Genomic DNA, 22,652 nt, shown 5'->3' on the forward strand with positions numbered 1-22,652 from the left:
AAAGACACAAAAGGCATTTTTTATTTAGATAAGTCTTTTAAAATATAAAGTAAGACCACAAAGCAGTATGACAGGTTTTCTTCTGTCACTTATAAACTCTAGAGAAGGCAATCCTCAGAACCCTAGAAGTCTGTGGAAATCTCTTCCTTTACAATCAGGATAAGATGCATCCAAACGGGAGTCAAGGGATCTGGGTTCCAGCTGCCACCCCACACGGTGTGATCCTGAATAAGTCTCTCAACTCCTGGGTAGCAGAAGCCCTGTCACAGGATCAAAGGGGCTGACTGAGGTCACCTTGAAGATCTCTTCCAGTTCTGTTATTTTGTAAATGTGATGAAATCGGACTAACATATTACAAGCTGTTTGGGTTAGGGATGTTAGAACCTATATTGAACGTAGAGTACTTTTAAAATTCCTACTTCTTTTTTGAGTCCTGTTCTTAAATTTATTCTTTTTCCAAATTCTTCCATGCACTGAAATATATTTCCCTATTTAACAGCCTCTTCATTAATAGCAGTTAAAAGGCTTCTCAAGGATGTATTTCTCATAACTTGCTTTTATTTTGTTTTCGACTTGCTGCTTTAATTTCTCCAAGATCTCTTCTGCAGTTGTGGAGGCCAAAAGCTTCACCACTTCTTCATGAGATTTATCACCCTTATCCAAAACCACGTCACTCTTCCTGAGCTCCAAGACCTTGGAAAGGTACCAACAGAGCTGGACATTAGCCTCTCCTTCTGACAGGGGTGGGGGGTGGGGGAGACTGTGATGGCCATGCTCACAATTCCGCTGTCACATGAGTTATAGCATTTTGTTTGGACCCAGGTTTGGCATGGATGGCTATGGTGACACAACCTTTAGGATCAACCGCCATAGGATCTAAGGGAAGAAGTGGTCTCTCTGGCTCCTTGCTCTGGTTCTTACCCTTGTTCGTCACACCAGCTTTCTTGGGCATCTCAGTGCCTAAAGGGGGCTGGACGGAAGCTCCGGCCCCACGTCCGGACACGAGCTGCCTCAGCCCGTGGCTCAGCCACAGCATCCCTGCCAGGAACCAGGCGGAGGTGATCCACTCTTGTTTTTGAGAGATATATTCTCTGGGCATAGAATTCTAGGTTGACAGTTATTCCTCCTTCCAGTACTTTAAAGACATTACTATCTTCTCACTCACATCATTCCCAATGAGAAGTCAGCTCTCATTCTCACTTTTGCTCCTGGCATGTGACAGGTCTTGCTTAACCTGGATGATTCATCACTGCTTTTGAGTAATTTAATTATGATGTACCTTGGTGGTAGTTTCCTTCGTGTATGCACGCACACACACACGTGTCTCTGTTCGTGCTTGAGCTTCTATCTGTGAGGTTAAGTTTTCATTAAATTTGGAAAATGTATGGTCAAGATGTCTTCAAATATTTTCTATATGCCTTCCTCTCACTCTTGGCCTTCGGGACTCCAATTATCCATGTGTTAGGTTGCCTGCGGGTATCCCATAGGTCACTGATGCTGTTTTCTTTTTATGGATTATTTTCTTCTGGGCATTTCAATTTGGACAGTTTTCACTGCTATGTCTTCAAGTTCACTAATCTTTTTTCTGTACTGTGTCATCTGCTATTAATTGAATGCAGCGTGTTTTTCATTTCATTTTAATCTCTAGAAGTTTGGGTTTCTCACATCTTCTATGTCTCTACTTAACTTTTTGAACATGTACAATGCAGTTATAATAACAGTTTTAATGTCCTTCTCTGAAAATCCTAACATCTGTGTTAGCTCTGGGTCCGTTCGACTGATTATTCTCATTATATATTGTGTTTTCCTGCCCCTTTGCACACCTGGTAATTTCTGACAGGATGCCAGATATTGTGAATTTTACTTTGTTGGGTGCTGGGTATTTTTGTACACCATTAAATCTTGAGCTTTGTTCGGGGATACAGTTAAATTACTTGGAAACAGATTGATCCTTTCAGACTTTCCTTTTATGATTTGTTAGGTAGGTCTAGAACAGTGCTCAGCCAAGGGCTAATTACAGTTCACCATGAAGGCAAGACTTTCTGGAGGACTCTTCCCAATGTCACATATGTTATTAGTGTTTCTAGTCTGGCTGGGGGAACAAACCCCATTCCCAGCCCTGGGTGTGCAGCAGATACTGTCCCTGTGAAATCCTTTTGGATGGTTCAGATGGTAGTTTCCTTACATGCATCACTGATCTGTCCTCTGCTGAATGCCCCTCTGTAGATCTCCTGAGTCTTCTTTCTATGTAGCATGCTCCTCCCAGGTATGCTGCCCTGTGAAACTCTAGATGCCTTGGTCCCCAGACTCTTCGCCCGGCCTGTTCAACTCATTCACTCTGCTGGGCTCTGTCTTAGTCTCCCCTCCCAGTGCCATGGCCTGGAAGCTTTCTCAAGGCAGGAAGCTGAGGTGAATGCAGGGCTTAGCTCTTTTGTTTCCCACCTCTCAAGGGTTACGGTCTTTCAATGCCCGATTTGCAGTGCCTTGAACCTGTCGTCTCCTTATTTTATCTGGACTCGGGGGCTGCTTCAGGTAGGAGAGTAAATCTGGTCCCTGTTAGTACATCTTGGCCAGAAGCACAAATCCGGTTCCCTTATTTTTTCTCCCTATAATGAACTCCAATTTCTCTAATGATGGTTAAATGATTTCCTGTTATTTTTTCCTATGGGCAAATGGTGAACCATGGGCCACTTTCTTCCATGCCACTTTGACTAAATTATCTAAGTTACTGATGAACTGGCTACTATATAGAAAAATTGGTGAGACAAACATAGACAGCAACAATTATTTTCATAGAATAATTTTTTGAAGGCCATAACAAGGTATCTCTGCCAAAGCATTAATGTTTCTAGGACAACAAACACTGGATCTGGTTGGGTGCTCAGCAAGAACACAAGGAGATTTAACAAGTTCTGAACTACCCCCATTACCTGCACATCCTGTATGCTGAGCTCAAGCATATGACTTGTTGCCAACTGCGTATAATGTACATTGATTCCTGTAAGACTTGCAAAGACCAGTTCTTCTGGGACTTTATTAATTAAGGACAACCCAATTCCACCTTCTAACTTCACAAGCACCTGAAAGGAAACCAAAAGACAACACAGTTTAAAACAGAGGTCAACGTAGCCAGGAGAGTGCAAGGAAACAAATGGCTTTAAATCCCTCTACTTTACCTCTGAGCAGGTAAAAACCCAACTCCAGCCTCTCACTAGGAGCCTTTCTCTCTGGGGACAGTGCCTACTCCATCCAGAACTCCAAAGTGATATGATATGATAATACCTCTTCTCAGAGACTGAGGACATTCTGCATTTTATTATAGGAAAACAATTGTTTGAGAATCTTTCTCCCTATTTGGGATGCAAGCTTTTAGTAAGCTATTCACTGGACTTCCGTAATATCCGTCATGGTGCTTTACATGTAGGTCCTTAATTTTTTTAAAATCACTGAATGGAATGGGAGAAGATATTTACAAATGACACTACAGACAAAGGGCTGATATCCAAGATCTATAAAGAACTTCTCAAACTCAACACTCAAAAAACAAATAATCAAGTCAAAAAGTGGGCAGAAGATACGAAAAGACACTTCTCTGAAGAAGACATACAAATGGCTAACAGACACATGAAAAAATGTTCATCATCATTAGCCATCAGGGAAATTCAAATCAAAACCACACTGAGATACCACCTTACACCAGTTAGAATGGCAAAAATTGACAGGGCAAGAAACAACAAATGTTGGAGAGGCTGTGGATAAAGGGGAACCCTCTTACACTGTTGGTGGGAATGCAAGTTGGTACAGCTACTTTGGAAAACAGTGTGGAGGTGCCTCAAAAAATTAAAAATAGAGCTACCCTATGACCCAGCAATTGCACTTCTGGGTATTTACCCCAAAGACACAGATGTAGTGAAAAGAAGGGCCATATGCACCCCAATGTTCATAGCAGCAATGTCCGCAATAGCCAAACTGTGGAAAGAGCCGAGATGCCCTTCAACAGACGAATGGATGAAGAAGATGTGGTCCACATATACAATGGAATATTACTCAGCCATCAGAAAGGATGAATACCCAACTTTTACATCAACATGGATGGGACTGGAAGAGATTATATTAAGTGAAATAAGTCAAGCAGAGAAAGTCAATTATCATATGGTTTCACTTATTTGTGGAACATAAGGAACAGAATGGAGGACATTAGGAGAAGAAAGGGAAAAATGAAGGGGGGGAAATCGGAGGGGGAGATGAACCATGAGAGACTATGTGCTCTGAGAAAGAAACTGAGGGTTTTAGAGGGGAGGAGGTGGAGGGATGGGTTAGCCCCGTGATGGGTGTTAAGGAGGGCACGTATTGCATGGAGCACTGGGTGCTATACGAAAACAATGAATCATGGATCACTATATCAAAAACTAATGATATACTGCACAGTGACTAACATAAAAAAATAAAATTAAAAAAAATAAACATAAAAAAATCATTGAATATCCAATAAGTGTACATCTTCTTCTTTTTTTTAAGATTTTATTTATTTGACAGAGAGAGAGAGAGCAAGCACAAGCAGGGGGAGCAGCAGAGGCAGAGAGAGAAGGAGGCTCTCCACTGAGCAGAGAGCCTGATGCCGGGCTCGATCCCAGGACCCTGGGATCATGACCTGAGCTGAAGGTAGACGCTTAACGGACTGAACCACCCAGGCGCCCCAGTGTACATTTTCATGTTTACCTCATGTTCCTTTTCAAACTTTTCACTTCCCAACGCCCAAACAAGGGAAAGAAGACGAAAGATGACAAGAGAAAACTGGGGCCCCTCAAAAAATCTAGTTTGTTTATTCTTGACCTTGCATAAATTCAAATAGTTTAGTTTTTCTTTATTTTCATCTTACTTTTACAATCATTATTACATTCTGATTCAACTTTAGCTGTCATTTAATTAACATATTCACACATTCATGTTGTGATGACATAAACACCATGAAGCAACAGCTATATTTGGAATTCAGAGGGCAGAAAGAGGTCTAAAACTGAGAAAACCATAGAGCAAAATTCTAAAAAATTAATGATAAAGAAATGAATTTGCAATACTTAAAACTTACTTCCAATTCCTGCTCTGTGTCTGGATTCTTTAATTTCTGTACCTCTTGTTCAGTAACAGGAAGTTCATCCACTTCATATGATGAACGGTCACTTTTCCGTTGGGAGAAATCTGTTATCTGTAGTCGAATAAAACACTGTACTAAGAGAGTTCATACTTCCACAGTGAAACCCATTCCATGCTCAATAATCCTATGGAAGTTAATGGTTTCAGAAGCACTGCCAAGTAAGACTTGGGTAATAATGAAGTAAACTTGGTTTTAAGTCTACATGGCAAAAGCCAAGTTATAGACCTCGAGAGCCTCATATAGGGGGGCTAGGCATCTACAGCTAATCTAGAATTATTGGTCAAGTCAAAATATACAAACCTCAAGATCACTGCATTCAATGTTTGCTAAAAGAAGGGTGCTTTTACAAGAGGTATTGTGGATTACGACATACTACCTCGGAGAGTTCACTGTTACACACCAGCATCTTTCCTTTTTCCCTCAGCTCTCTAATTACACCATGACCTGATAAACGTGTACCTCCAGCACAGATCTCTCCCCTGAGCACCAGACCCATACTTACACTGACTTCCAGACATTTTCATGTAGATAGCATATAAGTCCAAAACTTAACTCCTTATTTCTCCCAGAAGTCTGCTCTGTGTTCATATCTTAGTGACATGGATTATTGTCCTCATAGTTGCCCAAATCAGAATCCTAAAAGCCATTCCTGACTCCTTCCTCTCTCTCATCCTCATCTTCAATCAATCACTAAATCTGTCAGACAATACTTCTCAATAAGCTTCCATTTCTGCCTGTTTCTCTCCAACCTCTTTGGGCCCACCCCTGCCACACCCCTGCTATTTACTCTAGTCCGGGCTGCCATAATTTCTCATCCAGATCACTGCAGTTGCCCTCAGCTGATCTATCTCCAATTTTCATCAACTCCAATCCTCCACACTGCAGACAGAAATGAGCAATCTAAAATAAATTTCTGATCGTGTCATTCCCTGACTCTTCATTGCCAGAGAAAAACCACAAAATTTGCAGCATGCATCAGGCTTTTAATAATCTGGCCCCTGCTTCTGTCTCCAGCATTATCTCGGAGCGTACTCTCTGTGCCCCCTGGGCCATTCCCCTTTTATCGCCAGGCCTTCACTTATCAACTTCTCAAATCCTATATTATTTCTTTATTATGATTTTGCTTATTGTTTGTTTACCCCTCCAGAATGTGAGTTCCAAGACTGCAGGGAATTTTGTCTGTTTGTTCAGTAGTACGTGCTCAGTACCAAGAATTGCGCTTGGCTCTAATACGTGTTCAGTAAGTAACTGTTGAATGAACACTCTTCTTATTGGGGCACAGCCCCTCCACCTTCCCTTTTCGATTTGGCTAACTCCTTTCAGTCAACCTTTAGTCTCAGCTTCAATATTACTCCTCTGAGGAAGCCTCCCGGTCTAGGAATACGAACCCTTCCCGTACACCCTGCAGAACACCCTCCACTCCTGCTTTCAAAACACAGCACTGTCATTGTCTGACCAGGGGCCTCATGTGTCTTGTTGTTAATATATCAATTATAATATATAATGACCGATAATAATAACATGTACCATTCTTGGCATTGCCTTCTTTAATTCTTATACTTTTTAAATATCATCTTATGTTTTTATACTTCAATTCTTATAACAACTTTGTGAAGTAGGTCTTACCCCTATTTTATAAATGAGGACATCATATCCTCACGGCCAGCAGAAATGTTTTCAATAAATATTTGTGGAATGACTAACCAATGTGTGGGGGGAAAGTACAGTGAGATTCATGTTAGTTCTTATGATAAATCATCACCTGGAGTGCTCTAGTTGGTCCGTCTGGGATGACTCTGATGGATAACATTCCAGAACCAGGCCTCAGTTTTTGGTTGATAAACTGTTGTTCAGGTGGAACTGGCCCCAGAAGCTCCATGGAAGTATCAGGACCAAGAACAACTTCAGCTCCATCAAACAAACCAGAAAGCCCTCCTTTGGCCTAAAAGAATAAAGATGTGTAAGAAAAGGGAAAGGCACCGACTTTGACAATGTAACATGTCATCTGAAACAAGTTATCAAATTTGAATTCTCTTTTGAAGGGTCATGATCAATTTTTAACATAGCATTTACTGTTTCTTCAGCTTTACTGAAGGTGAAAACCAGGAGGATTACCTGGGCAAGATGGAAAGTTACGCTATATGAATTTAGGGAATTCTGAGTAAGAATAGAGCATATTGGTTTAGTAATAACTTCCAGTCATTAAAATAAGCTTTAAAAAAAGTACCAAAACCCTGTTTCTCTGAGTATTCTCATTCAGGTTTGCTTAAAAATCTAAAACATTCTGAAAATGTAGCAATTACAACTATCATTCAGCTTTCCAATAAGAAGCAAATTCTAGAGTTGAAAACCTCTGCAAACAGGCTGGACTGTCAGCTCAAATATTCAAAAGATGGTGCCTCTTCTAAAATTAAACAGGGAACTGGGGCGCCTGGGTGGCTCAGTCGTTAAGCGTCTGCCTTCGGCTCAGGTGATAATCCCAGGGTCCTGGGATTGAGCCCACATCGGGCTCCCTGCTTGGCGGGAAGCCTGCTTCTCCCTCTCCCACTCCCCCTGCTTGTGTTCCCTGCTCTTGCTGTCTCTCTGTCTGTCAAATAAATAAATAAAATGTTAAAAATAAATAAATAAATAAACAGGGAACGGTGAATGTCATCTGAGAGCCAGCTATTCAGACCTTTGGAGGAAAGTATCTTCTTGCTATCTGCCCCAAACAAAACGGAAGTCTATGGGACCATGCCTATGGGACAGCAGATACAGGGCTAGAGAAGATAATGGCTAGCATGTCTTGATCCCCTTTCTTTTTAAATACTGAGTAATGAAAAGGAAAGTCTGAGCTGGGTTTACAGGACAGATTTCAACACGGAGAAAGCTTTTTACGATTGTTGTAAGTTTGGAAAGAAAGTGCGTACACAACCTTATCAGGGCAGTGTCAGATGTTTAATGCCTTCAATTACTTTATTTAGAATAATAAGATCGAAACAAGCTTATTTCCCTAACCAAAGCACACCCTGCTCACAACCACAGGAATGATGAAAAAGATTCAAGAAACAACAAACACCAGCAAAGGATGGGGGTGGGGGTGCTGCTCTACGAGAATCCGAATTACATGGGCTTTAGGAATAAACCGGAAGGAAAGTCCGGGTCAGACCCGGGGCCCAGCAATTACAACGCACCCTCTCTTGCCTCCAGAAGCCTGAATTGTATTGCTAATTGAAAATTACAAATCCATTCCAGATGTGTGCTCCAGAGAAGTAAGCAGCTTGTGTTTGACAGAAAAAGCTCAGGGCAAGAGAGATAAAGAAAATAAATCTCACCAAACAGCAGGCGGAGGCTCCTTCCAATTTTGCTCATTGCCCTGGTGAACAACCTCCCACGGTGAAGGGACAGCCTGGTGTCCACCAGGAGCAAACACACTAAGGGTCCTCTAGCCAGGGCCTGATGCTCTCCTGTTTACCTTTTGGGTAAAGCCCTGGGCTGAGGCAGAAACTGCACCACGTCACACATGTTCAGCTATATGCCCAAACCTCTGTGACAACTTCCTACCTCCTCATCCCATATCCATGGTCTCATTTCTGGCCTGAAGCCAGAAGGGCAGAAAATCCAAACTCCTAGTCATTTTCTAAACACGTGTTTTCTTATGAAGTCCCTGGCAATTTATCATGGGATAGACTGGTGGAGGACAGAGGAAACTGACCAGCAATCTTCATTCTGACATTTGCTACAATAATTAAATGCTTATTTGGGCACCATTAAGAATGCAGAAATAAATAGAATCTAGAGAATGTAGAGCCCATGATGACTGCTCACCATCTCCTAGAACACTTCACAGAAGACTGCTGTAGATATTAGATTAATTCCACAGGCCTAAAATTAATCCACTTAACTTAGTGGTGGGCTTTTAGCTAGCATTTTTCTTTCTTTCTTTTAAAAATTACATAGGTAATATTTTTTAAAGATTTTTTTTTTTTGAAGATTTCATTTACTTGAGAGAGAGAACAAGCACAAGTGGGGAAAGACAGAGGGAGAGGGAGAAGCAGACTCCCTGCTGAGCAGGGAGCCCGCTGTGGGACTCAATCCCAGGACCCTGAGATCATGACCTGAGCCGAAGACGCTTAACTGACTGAGCCACCCAAATACCCCACATAGGTAATTTATATAACCAAAGAAAAATAATCCAGATAAGCCAAGAAAAAAAATCCCATTACTTACGGGCAACCATTCCCAATACATTTCTCATAGATCACCTTCAAGAATATTTTCCCGGTAAATACGCACAGATGTACAACAGAAGTTCCTTGACCTTCCTGACTATAACGAAATAATGCGTATTTGCTCTGTAATGATTTCCCCCTTTCAGTGTATTTATCTTAATTGAGACTTTGCCTCAAAGAAGGTTCAACCACTGCTTGCTGCAACTGAGGGTGTCAAACACTACTGACCTGGACAACCAACCCGTGCAGGCCGCAGGTCAGTTTTCCTTCCCGGAAACTCCATGTCTGAGTTGTGCTTCGCCTGCGATCCGGCTTTCTCAGCATCAGTGGCTCATATCTGGAATACAGGAAAATGCAGTGAGTCTTCAGAGTCAAATATGTTAGGCATGAAGAGAGTATCAGGATCGTGGTTCTGGTCTTCTTTCTTCCAATATCCTCCACCCTTAAAACCTAATGGGCAGGTAGCCTGCATCCCATGGCAGCGAGGTATCTCTTAAGGAGGAAAGAGGAATAAGACAAAATGGAAAGCAATGAACAAGGGGCCACAAAGGAGTACCAGTACTTTTAAGGATTCACAATAGATGTGATAATCAGGTCCCTGCATTCCCACAGTGACGAGCTGTCATGCAGTTTGATAAGGGTTGTCTGCTAAACAGCTCTAAAAATATTTTCAAGAGGCTTTTTCCTATTTAATTTCCAATTATTTTTATTTTATATTGGGTTTTCACTTGTAAGTCATGTAAAGTACTTATGGAAGTGAATAAGGTATCAACTGGAAACAAACACACTGACCTCATAAAGAAACTAAGGCATAGGCAAACCAAATAACTTATTTTGTCCCCGATAACAGATTCAAATCCAAGGATTTGGTCCTAAAAACACATTTGATTATTCTCTCAATAATTTATTTCTGCTTTTGAAATATTTAACAAGAATTCTTAAAAAGATTTTTAAAAACCTGCTCATTTCTAGGGAAGAATGGAGGGTAGAGGTTTGGTGGAAAGAGATAATTCACTTTTTCATAACATATCCTTCTTACTGTTTGACTTACATGGGCATTTCAACAACAGCCTAACAAAAATAAAATAAAGACCCAAAACTCGTATTTGGGAATGTGACGGGTCTCTCACTGAAGAAAAATACAAATCTAAAAATAAATATTCTTACTTCATTTACATGCTCACTTTTTGGCGTGTATCTCCACTGAAACGGAGTTTGGAAGCAATGGGCTTGCATCAAAAGTTGCTTAGAAAAGTACCTGTTGTCAGTTACTGCAGCGAGACCAGCGATATCCAAGATGACAGAGCCCTCCGGGGAGCGGGCCGCAGAGGGCTTATTGGGGTTGTGAGGCACCGAAGATCCCTCGTGGGCCAACATGCCCGTGCCAGTCATCCTCCACAGTTGGGAGCGCTTCCCAGGCTCCTGGGGGCAGAGACACACGGACAGAGCCAAGCTTCAGGTAAGGATGTCAAGAGCTTCACACGAGGGCTAAGTTCTCAAGTGGAAACTACACTCAAAGACATTTTCCACATTATATGCATGCTTAATTCTAACTTCCACTGTTGTCAATCCTGAGCTGCACTCAGGATGAAATATGCTGAACTCTTGAACCAAACATTACAAATAATATATATTTTAAGAATGTATTTTTTTCATATACTTAGTATTTTGTGAGCAAACTAGTGAGTCGAGGTTCAGTCCAATCTCCATTAGCTGCATTGCTAGGATAACTGCTGTCCCAGATGGTGACCCTCGGGTGCCCTTACCTTCGAGAGGGATCCAGTTATATAAAGTATATATGATATTCTTTATATTTGATCACTGGTAATCCTCATAACTGGCAGACAACCAGAATTTACCAGATGTCTTCTCCCTTCCCGTGTTTATAATGGAAGTACACTATATTGATGGTTTCTAATTTATAAACTGATTGTATTCAAATATAAAGTTGACTGAATTCAAAGGTTATACTAAGTTGACTGCTGTTAATTCTAAATATAGTTCCTCTTCGGAATATTTTATAAACAGCACTTGGACTTCCAGGTCAATCCATGGAAGTCTATAAAATCCATTCTTTTCAAAAAGTAATAATAATAATGATAATAATACTTATTGAGAATTTACCATGTGCCAGTCACTGATCCATGGGATTTACATGTGGTAACTCATTTAATCCTTAAAATAATCCAATAACGTATATCCTATTATTATCTTTACTTACAGGTGAGGAGGTCACGGCTCAGTGAGATGAAGAAACTTTGCCATGGTCACATAACCAGTAGGTAGAGGAGTGAGGATTTCATCTCCACAGCCTGATTTCAAAGCCAACATGCTTACCTATTTTGCTCACACAGCCTTTCTAACACAATCCAGATATTCTAGTGCAGTGACCCCTAACCATCTAGAAATGCTTTCTGTGTGAACATACACTCCAGCTAGCTCTGTCAGGATCACATCCACTCTCACCAGCCGGGAGCTCGTCCAGAGCAACAAACACTTGTGGGTAGAGCACACTGAGTACTGGGGACCATGCTGCCCCTGTCTGGAAAGACAGCTTCTACATTACGTTCTAACAGTCAAAACTAATGAAGTCGTATGAACGCCAGACTCAAATGCCAAGATTTGAAACCCAGATGCACCAATTACTAGCTGAATGACCTCAGACAGGTTACTAAATCTCTCAGAGCCTCTGTTTCCTGATCTGTCAAAGGGGGAAATTAAGCTATCTTGTAGGGTTCTTGTTGTAAGTGTAACAAACAGAAGGCACTTAGCACAGGGAGTGGCCTCACGAAACGTTTACTGTGTTATGATGAGTATCGCCCGGCACTTTAGGCACCTCATCTTAGTTGATCCTTGTTAGATCAGTAAGAAAATGAGGCTCCGCGAGGAATGTGAAATACCAGATATTGTGTATCTTTAAGTGGCAAAACCAAAACGCAAAGCTAGAAAGACACGATGCTCTTTCTCCTGTGTGCCCCTGCCTCCTGCGTCTGTAAAGAGAGAGGAAACCGAGCCGCACACCTGCGGCCCCCACATGCTCACTTCTCGGTTCTCAGTAAGAGAAGCACCTCTATCCACGGTGCCAAAACCACATGGAAAAGCAGCTCAATTATCCTGCAGGTGTTCCAGATTGGGAGTCAAAGCACGGATGCTGGATGAAATCAAGTTTTCCTACCTGGATTCCTCTACTGTCTGCCCTTATGTGTAGACTCATCAGTTAGAAACTACCAACATTTCCATTTAAAAATCTGAAATAAGTCAATCAGAGAAAGACATGTATCATATGACCTCACTGATATGAGGAATTCTTAATCTCAGGAAATGAACTGAGGGTTGCTGGAGTGGTGGGGGGTGGGAGGGATGGGGTGGCTATTGATGGACACTGGGGAGGGTATGTGCTATGGTGAGCGCTGTGAATTGTGTAAGACTAATGAATCACAGACTTGTACCTCTGAAACAAATAATACATTATATTTTTTAAAAAAGAAGAAGATAGCAGGAAGGGTAAAATGGAGGGGGGGAATCAAAGGGGGAGACGAACCATGAGAGACCATGGACTCTGAGAAACAAACAGAAGGTTCTAGAGGGGAGGGGGGTGGGGGATGGGTTAGCCTGGTGATGGGTATTAAAGAGGGCATGTATTGAATGGAGCACTGGGTGTTATACGCAAACAATGAATCATGGAACACTACATCAAAAACTAATGATGTAATGTATGGTGATTAATATAACATAATAAAATTAAAAAAAAAATCTGCGATGTACCATTCTCCTTCCACTTCCCTCCCCCGCCTTCCCTCACAATTTAGCCTGAAAACCTTGAGATGACACTGAGGAAGACAGAAGTCCATGGGGACTGTGAGTGTTGGAAGTTGGGGGGGTGGTGGACAGCCCAGAGTGTGGTGTTGAAGCCCAAGGTAGGTGATGGTCCAGTCCTCTAAGGGACTGGAGGCTGGAAGCTTAGTGTGGGCTGTCAGAGGCAAAGACATGTGAGAAGAGCATTCCTGCGAGGGGTGGAGGTTGAAAAGGGTGCTTGCTGTCCAGGACGTGGAGATCAGAGTCCAAGCCAGGTCCCAGGGTGTGTTTACACAGGGGATGGGGTGCAACCCTGGTGACAGAAGATGGGTTACATTCAGAGGAAGTGATCAAATTAGTAAATACGTTCTTAGTGCTGGACAAGGGACTTACAAACATGGAAAGGGAGAAAATTAGGATGAATTTGTGATGTTGGACTGGAATTGGAAATATCAGTGTGAACTGCCGGTTCTTAAAATACAGAGATATAGAAATACGCAAAATATATAAATACTTATATAAAATATGCGTATGTATACACATGTATACTCTGTATTACATGTACACATATTACAGTGTGGGTGCGGGCACGCGTGTGTACGTACACATATGCCGTGCGCGCAGAAAACCCCTAGCTCCATCTCCTGGGAGAGCCTGGAAACGACACTACAGTAACAACAAGTGCACCTAGTGTACGCATCTTAGCTTTCTAACTTCCACTCCCTGCTAGGAGGGACCAGGGCTCCTTGAAGAAGGGGCAAATCCAGAAATGCAGCAAGCAAAGTACAGACGAGCCCAGAATAACCTGCTGTTAGAAAGTACGGACGTGTTCAAGGAATGAGGGGCATATGTCAAAAGGACACCAAAGATAAAAGAGCTCCCACTGGCCGAATATGGGAATTGAGCATTAAATATATCCTGACAGTAACAGGTAACCCACTGAAGAAAAGAGGAATCCATCCTGACAACATACACGAAGCTATGGACCACACTGACAACCCGGCCCCAAATTCTTACGGTAGAGACCTAATCTGAAATTTTGATGGTATTTGGAAATGGAACCTTTGGGTGATAATTAGGTTTAGATCAGGGCATATGGGTAGGACTCTCCTGATGGAATTAGTAATTAGTGCCATTACAAGGACAGGCACTAACGAGCTTGCTTTCTCCCCCCACCCTCAGACTCTGCCATTTGAGGACATAGTGAGAAGGCAGAAGTCTACAAGCCAGGAAGCGGACCCTCAGCAGAGAACCAAATGGCCAGCACCCTGATCCTGGACCTCCCAGCCTCCAAAACTATGAGAAATGAATTCCCATTATTCCAGTCATCCAGTCTATAGTATTTCATTATGGAAGTCTAAGCCAATACCTAGACATAATACATAGGAAATCTGATGAAGATGAGGATATCTACACAGTCTCAAAGTACCTGTCCACAAAGTATTTACTAAATACAAGGGAAAGAGAAAAACTTTGCTCTACAGTACAGAAGGTTGGCAAACACCACCTTCATCAAGTGCTAAAGTTAACATCAACAGTAACAGGACAAATCAAAATCACAGCATCCCTTCTATAGAATTTCTGCCAGTTTTTCTCTGAGTTTGAGATTCTTTCAAAATAAAAAGTAAAAGGACAAAAACCAACCAACCAACCAAAAACCCAAGATGTCAGACTTTCTACTCTTGGTTTCCAGTTGAAGAGCGGAGGACCCTTTCCTAATGCTAATTCTTAGAACATTTCCTAGTTTGGGATGTCAATGTAACTCATTTAGATCTACACTCCTATGTACCAGTTTTCATCCTCATCAAGGGAAATTAATAGCAGTAAAAATGTTATACAAATTATAACATCTTTTTCAAAATGTTTTTCCTACTTCATAAAAAAAATCTGTTTTTGTCTGCTTCACAGTCACCTAGCCCTTGGAATTTACAGTTATTTATCATTTCTGTTTTGCTGATCACACCTGGTGCTCGAATCCCAGCTGGCAAGTCACCTTTACTCCTAAGTCTGTCTCCATTCATGCTAACATCCTCATCAACTTGAACATTCTTGGAAAGCCATCTGACAACATCATTTCCAAGGGCTCTGCCATTTTTTTCAATTCACTTGACTTCTGTCGGACTTGCTGCTTTTCATTTTTAGATTATTGCTTTTCAAGGTTTTTCTTCTTCAGAATTCCCAATAAAAGCCTCCAGACCCATTTACTTTCAATTACTATACCTCACGGTCTCTTTGGTCATCACCATTCCTGAACCTTATTTCCAAAATGCATCTCACACATAGGCATAGCCTTCCACAAAAAGAGTGTGATAACACTGTAAGCAAATCTGAATCATATGACTTTGAACTGGTATAAGAACACATGCAGAAGTACTGATAGGGTGACAGGGGGTGAACCTTGGACACATCAGGCTCAGTGCAAGAGGCCACTCAGAAAACACCATTCATATGGAAGTCTAGAACAGGGAAGTACAGAGAGAAAGTTAGGTTAGTGATTGCTTAGGGCTGGGGAGTAAGAGGAATATGGGGCAAGAGCTGGAGGAACAGGGTTTCTTCTAGAGGTGATGAAATGTTCTGAAATTGAGTGTGATGACACTTGTGCATATCTGTGGATATCCTACAAACCCTGAGTTGTACACTGTAAGTCGGGGGCCTGTGTGCTATATGAATTATATCTCAATAAAGCTGTTCAAATATAAAAAGTGAATTAAGAACACATTTAAGGTTTCATTTGATGTACAAAATTTGAAATGATTTGAATCTGCCCCTTTCCCCTATTAAAAATTTGAGAGGGGTTGTATAAACTCAAATCCAAATGAAGCTACATCACTGACACACGTTGATACCACTTTTGGTTATAAAAGGTGTCCTCTGTCAGCATTAGGGCAACGGGTGGTAAAGACACATTCACTTACCAGGGTTATTTCTGGATTGTGTGACTTACATTATGGAACACCTTTGAGAACACAGGCTTCAGGGAAATGTGATTTAAATAATCAGAGTTGGCAATCTCCCTCCAACCAGGGAGCCCGATGCGGGGCTCGATCCCAGGACGCTGGGATCATGACCTGAGCCGAAGGCAGATGCCTAACGACTGAGCCACCCAGGCGCCCCAGCAATCTCCCTCCTCTTAAAGTCACTCCTGCACCTCGGTGTTCCCACACTGAGCAAGCCATCCAGCCTGCCTCCACTCCCCTCCCTGTGCATGAGGAGGGGCTGGACTGGATGACCGGAGTCCCCTCCAGGACTAAAAACCTCCTCTTCTAAATTCTAAGTGCTAGGTTCTCTTACCTTCTTCTTTAAAATGACTCTTTGTGTCTTTGGTGAGACATCCAAGACAAGCTCTGCACAGGCAGTGGTCTTGCTGGAGGCCACAGGCCTTCCCGTCCCCTCCTGTGAACTAGAATTAAAACGATAATGCAGACAGACATACATGTATCTACATATACTCAAATATGTATTCAAGTACTCAGAAGAAAATGCTTAAAATGCCTAAAACCTCATCTGTAAAGAGGAAACTTTTTTTTAATCATAGAAGAAAAAGTCTAACTCAAAGTTGTGGAAAGATCAAGGTTGGGTTGTTTTCTTGTACAGTTCAAAGATGTACTTGTCAGAAGACATAATGATATTTCCTCTCTCCTGATGATTTTAGTGCCTTAAAATTCAGACATAAAAGATTGACTATATAACTTTAGAGCTTCCCCCCACCCCCCAAAATTAAGCCAGACATTCCAAGGGTCCAAGAATTAGCTCTACTCTCTGCCAGACAGAAGATCAGCATCACTGCATCCCCAAGGCTTGGCAAGAAATCAGAAGTCCCTTTAGGATGAAAAGAAAACAAAGGGTTTATAATCACCTTCTTCCAACTCGATCGTTTTGTGTTTCTCCATGGCTTAAGAATCTTAAGCTTTATGGAATGTTGCAGCCTAGCTACACTTTGGGATATTTTCGTAAGATTTTATTTAGATTATTCTCCTGTTTCCACTAATCTCTATCATCAAAAAGGGACTGATAAATTTAGAGTGAAAAATTAGTTTTCATGACCAAAAAAGTACAAGGGGCAAAAATGAACACATAAATTCGATTTCAACAAAATTAAAACCTTCTACCCTTCAAAGGACACCAAGAACAAAGTAAAAAGACAATTCACAGAATGGGAGAGAAGATATTTGCAAATCATATAGCTCATACAGAATTTGTATCCATATTATATAAGGAACTCTTCAAACTCAACAATAAGATGCAAAAAAAAACAAATTTAAAAATGAGTAAAGGATTTGAATAGACATTTCTCCAAAGATACACAAATGGCCCATAAGCACATGAAAAGCTCAACATCGTGAGTTATTAAGGAAATGCAAATCAAAACGACCAGCAGAAATCACTATACACCCAGGAGGAAGCCTACAATCAAAAAAATGTAAAATAGCAAGTGTTGGGGGGCCGTGGAGAATCAGAACGCTTGTACATTGCTAGTGGGAACATACAGTGATTCAGCTGCCGCGGAGAACAGGATAGCAGTTCCTCAAAAAGTTACACATAGAAATACCACAGAACCCAGCAATTTCGCTCCTAGGTGTATACACAAAGGAACTGGAAACGAGTACTTAAACAAACACATGCAGAGGCACGCTACAGCAGCACCCTTCACAGTGGCCGAAAGCTGGAGACCACAACTGGTGCCCATCAACAGAGGAATGGACAACAGGGTGTGATACGTCCATACAACGGAGTATTACTCGGCCGTAACAGGTGGGGGATTCTGACACAAGCTACAGCGTGGACGAACCTTGAAAACTATGCTACGTGAAAGAAGCCAGATACAAAGGGTCACGTATTTATGATTCAATTTATGGGAAATATCTGGAATAGGTAAATCCTTAGGGACAGAAAGCAGACTGCTGGTTGCCAGGGGCTGGGGAGAAGAGGGTGACGGGGAGTGACTGCTTAATGGGCTGGGTGTTTCTTCTTGGACTGATGAAAATGTTCTGGAACCAGACAGGGGTGGTGGCTGCACAACATCACGAATGCACTAAATGTCACTGAACTGTTCATTTTTAAGCGGTTAATTTTATGTTGTGTGCATTTCACCTCAACGGAAACTAAAAGCCAACAAAAACAAAACTAGTCTCTTCCTCAGCATTTGTTCTCTGCAAGAATGCAAAGAAATAGTGTCTAAAATGCACCAAAACATGGTGCAATCTCTCTACACACCAAGATTCCCAGGAACGTCTCGTTTTATCTGCTCCCTATCTGCCCAACCCATTAAACTCATAATCACCCATCAGGATTCTTCAGTTAAAGAGCATAATAACTACTGGAATTTAACATGAGAACATAAAGAGAAAAACATGATTAGCAACAGATTAAGAACTGGTTTTTCAGGCACTAAAACCTTAAGCATGTCACTCTGGCGAGTGCCATAATCTTTAAAAAGAAACAGGCAGACTGACTTAATTACAACAAGATAAACAACCCAGCACCATTATTTCCAAAGAGATCTGTAACAAACAAGGAAAAGAATGGCTATTCTAAGCCAAGATGCCCATTCAATTCATTACTAGTGAAATCTGGGCTCTAGGTAGGTGAGAGGTACCGCCAGGCCCAGAGATTATTTTGCGAGCCTCAGGCACATACAAAAATATCATTCATAAGCAAAATTATTCAGAACATTTTGGAAAGGGATCTGACTTTAAATGTCCTGTACAACGGGTGAGTTATATTTGTCATGCTAAAGATTTAGCTATTTTCCCCGTTTTTCCCACAGGTAAACTTGAAAACTGGCCCCATAACTGGCACAGAAACAATCAATTGTATTTACATGTTGGTGGAATGACTAGTTTTTGAAAGCCCAATGTTTTGAATCTCTATGTATCAATCTAACAACAGAATTGGAATAAACTTGCTATTCCTCACCTGAGTTTCCTAAATACAACTAGTCAGAGGACAGTGAAGGTTATAATTCTCAGGCGGCTCGAATTACTGTCAAGTTGAGCTACTCTGGTTGGCTATCGGTGATGACCATTATTCTCAATGGGAGAGGAGAGTCAGAATGACGATTTGAATAATTATGATAAAGATTAGTCAGTTTCAAATGAGGAAAGAGATAAAAATAGCAAGAAGTTTAAAAATTATACTAAAAATACCACCTTAAACAAGAGGAACTGAGGATATGAGAATAATACCTTATGGGAGGAATGTTAAATGCTAGAATGGATTATTGGGGAGATCTTTAAAAAAAAAAGGACAGTCTTGCCTCTTCGGATAAATTTAATCTAGCCAGAAGACAAGGGTTTAGCCTAAGACCTCTCAAGATAGACCCTGAGCCTAGGATTTGTTAAAGAATGGAAGGAATCTTCCTTCATCCTTTGGGCCTCTGGAGAACTGCTTAAAATTTAAAACCAGTTAATAATTAGAGCCTTCTGCTTTATGAGAGCAGTAGTTTAACCCAGAATTACCCCGAGAATGTATACGTAGCAGCAATGTAAATGAAGTTTTCGTAATAAAGCTGTCGGTTATCCTGGAAATCATTCATGTTGCAGTTGAGCTCCGAGGAGCCCGCCCCCTTCACGGTCAGCGTGATGAAAGGAGGCAGCGTGGGTTCATCCCAGGCGTAATCCAATGAAGTCATGGGCTTCACTTCGGTTCGGAGCCTGGGTTCAGCTACACCGTGCTGAGTAAAGACCACCGGAACCTATGGTAACGGCAGAGAGGATAAAGAGGACTTTCGTTCAGAGTGGTATTACTGGAAAGTGAGTCAGTGCTCCCTAGGCTCAAGTTCCAGATCCTGCCCAAGCGAATCCTACACAGAGCAAAACCACAATCATAAGCATAATCCTCTAGCCTCTTCAAATGCCTTTCTAATCATCTTCCCAACTGCACCAAGCCCAACAGCTAAAGGACACGGGCCATCTCCTCTACTCTCACCGCTCCCCCGCCGCCGACCCCCCACACCCCCCCGGGATCCACTCTGAACACAGAAAGGAATACAAATTCTGGAATTCAGCTATGGAAAGTCACATAAGATACTGTTAGTCAGAGGCATAATTTATTTATTTATTTTTATTTATTTGACAGAGAGAGAGAGACAGTGAGAGAGGGAACACAAGCAGGGGAGTGGGAGAGGGAGAAGCAGGCTCTCCTCCGAGCAGGGAGCCCAACACGGGGCTCAATCCCAGGATCCTGGGATCATGACCTGAGCCGAAGGCAGACGCTCAACGACTGAGCCACCCAGGCACCCCTCAGAGGCATAATTTAAAAGAGCCTCTTCTGATTTCCATTTTGGCTTTCCTTGGAAGATTTATAAAAAATGTTCACTGTAATGAAGCAACAGGAGAAGTGCCCATTCCCGTTGTCACCGGACAATCTGATTCTGATTCCTCTCTCTGTTTATGTGGAGTGTCTACAGAGGACAGAGGGCACCATGTCCACCAAACAATCCAGTCAGAATGATTGTGGTGGGCTGAGAAGTCACTTCTGGACAAGGCTGCCCAGCAATCAAACTAACTAGCAGAAGCCACCTCCTGAGGGTAAGGGTGTCTAGGGTTGTCCGGCTGCAGAGATCCCCATATAGTTTCTTTCCAACCCAAGTTTAAAATGCATTTCACCCTTATCTTAAAGGCAGTACTTTATACTCCACCTTCCCGCACATGAAACAGCCAAACTGGCTCACGACCCCACCCGATACCTTAGAAAAGTTGTCAATTCGGAAAGGAGGGGGTAACTGGTCCGTGTCACTGAACGAGATCCTGTAGGTAGCTCCTCGGAGAGTGATTTCCACGCGCAGGAAGAAGCACTTCCCCAGGGTATCTCTGCACGTAAAGGAAACATGCACAGCATGGAGGAAACAAAGTTACAGCTCACCCAGACTTCTCACTATCATGATATGGTCTGGACCTCAACCGTCACCACTGTGTGCTCTTTGATCACATTTGAAAAGTAGAAACTGACCCTGTAATCACACTGAATAAAAAAGAATTCATCCAAGCAACTTCTGAAAAGCACGTTGTCGGTATATAGTAAAGCCAATATATTTTACTTGGTGGGCCTGTTTTGGGTAATAGTGCCAGCGTAGCAAATGAGTAAACAGTCTTGATATTAGATTGCTTTGACATAAAAAAAAGAGCAATTTCACATGGTTCAAACTAATGTATGGATGTTATTAATAACCAGGGTTTTCACTGTAGGATGACAGGTGAGGAAGAATCCACCAGTAGTTACCAGTTTGTAAACCATGATTTTTCTTCTATATATGTGTGTTTATGTATACGTGTATGTGTATTTAAATATAGATAGATCACTGGAGAGAAGGAGGGAGCTCTTCCTTCAAAAGAATATCAGTTAATAAATGTAGAAGAAATGAAATAATTAGAAAATCACCATTTTGCAACCACCAAGGCAATCACTGATTCAGGCAAGAACCATCAAACCAGTGGGTGAAAGGTTTCTGGGGAGAATATACACATAGTCTCAAATTATCCCCCCAGTGGTCTACTACTGTTTACAAAGAATCAAAGGTAACTTTACAATAAAGAGATCTGGTGGACACCACCCTAATCAAGTGATGACTGAATTTAGCAACATCAATAATGGGACCAACAGATGTCACAGGCTTCCTGTGTGACCCACTGAGAAACACGGAACACCATATATGTAGTACTCTTACCAAAAATGTCTGACCTAAATCTATGTATAGGAAACTCTCAGAGAAATCCAGAGAATAGAACATTCTACAAGAAACTGGCTTGGAATCTTTAAAAAGTCCAATGTCAAAAAAGGCAAAAAAGGAAAAGTAGGACTACTGTAGGTTAAAGTGGATGAGATCTATCTGCCGAATAACATGCATGATCTGTGACCAGATCCTCGATCAGGAGGAAGGGAGCTGCTACGAAAGACATTTCTTTCTTTCTTTTTTTTTCAGATTTATTTATTTCAGAGAGAGAGAGCGAGAGAGCGTGCGCACATGAGTAGGAGGGGCAGAAGGAGAGGGACAGAGAATCCCAAGTAGATTCCACGCTGAGCATGGAGCCAGACACAGGACTCGATCTCGTGACCCTAAGATCACAACCCGAGCCAAAACCAAGAATCGGATGCCAAATGACATGTGACTGTGTCACTGTGCCACCTGGCACCCCTACGAAGGACATTTCAAAAGACTTTATCAGGGGGCGCCTGGGTGGCCAGTCGGTAGAGCATGGGATTCTCGATCTCTGGGTCATGAATTTGAGCCCTACGTTGGGTGTAGAGATTACCTTAAAAAAAAATCAGAAAACAAACCAATATTCAATTTCTTCACTGTGTAATGACAGTATATTTACTCAGAAAAATGTCCTCGTCTTTGGGTAGATAAATGAAGTTTTTATGGCTAAACTAACAGGATGACTTCAATTTACTTTCAAATGGCTCGAAAAAAAGTATGCATGCGTGCATGTGTGGAGACAAAGCAAGGACACAGCAAAATGCTGACATCTAGTTAATCTAGGTGAAGGATA

At 41.8% G+C, this 22,652-nt stretch overlaps 1 protein-coding gene across 1 annotated transcript in view; it reads right to left on the bottom strand.

Annotated features, from left to right (window-relative positions):
• VPS13D (vacuolar protein sorting 13 homolog D) overlaps positions 1 to 22,652 on the bottom strand; it is a 238,146-nt gene that overhangs the window by 106,349 nt on the left and 109,145 nt on the right. The window contains exons 52-59 of the mRNA XM_078071798.1: positions 20,849 to 20,972; positions 19,620 to 19,855; positions 16,453 to 16,561; positions 10,625 to 10,788; positions 9,595 to 9,703; positions 6,918 to 7,097; positions 5,090 to 5,206; positions 2,931 to 3,080 (exon numbers count right to left, since the gene is read on the bottom strand). Of these exons, the coding sequence (XP_077927924.1) occupies positions 2,931 to 3,080; positions 5,090 to 5,206; positions 6,918 to 7,097; positions 9,595 to 9,703; positions 10,625 to 10,788; positions 16,453 to 16,561; positions 19,620 to 19,855; positions 20,849 to 20,972 (1,189 nt within the window). The remainder of the gene's footprint in view (positions 1 to 2,930; positions 3,081 to 5,089; positions 5,207 to 6,917; positions 7,098 to 9,594; positions 9,704 to 10,624; positions 10,789 to 16,452; positions 16,562 to 19,619; positions 19,856 to 20,848; positions 20,973 to 22,652) is intronic.

The sequence above is a fragment of the Halichoerus grypus genome, chromosome 5, assembly GCF_964656455.1.
Source record: "Halichoerus grypus chromosome 5, mHalGry1.hap1.1, whole genome shotgun sequence".
NCBI lineage: Eukaryota > Metazoa > Chordata > Mammalia > Carnivora > Phocidae > Halichoerus > Halichoerus grypus.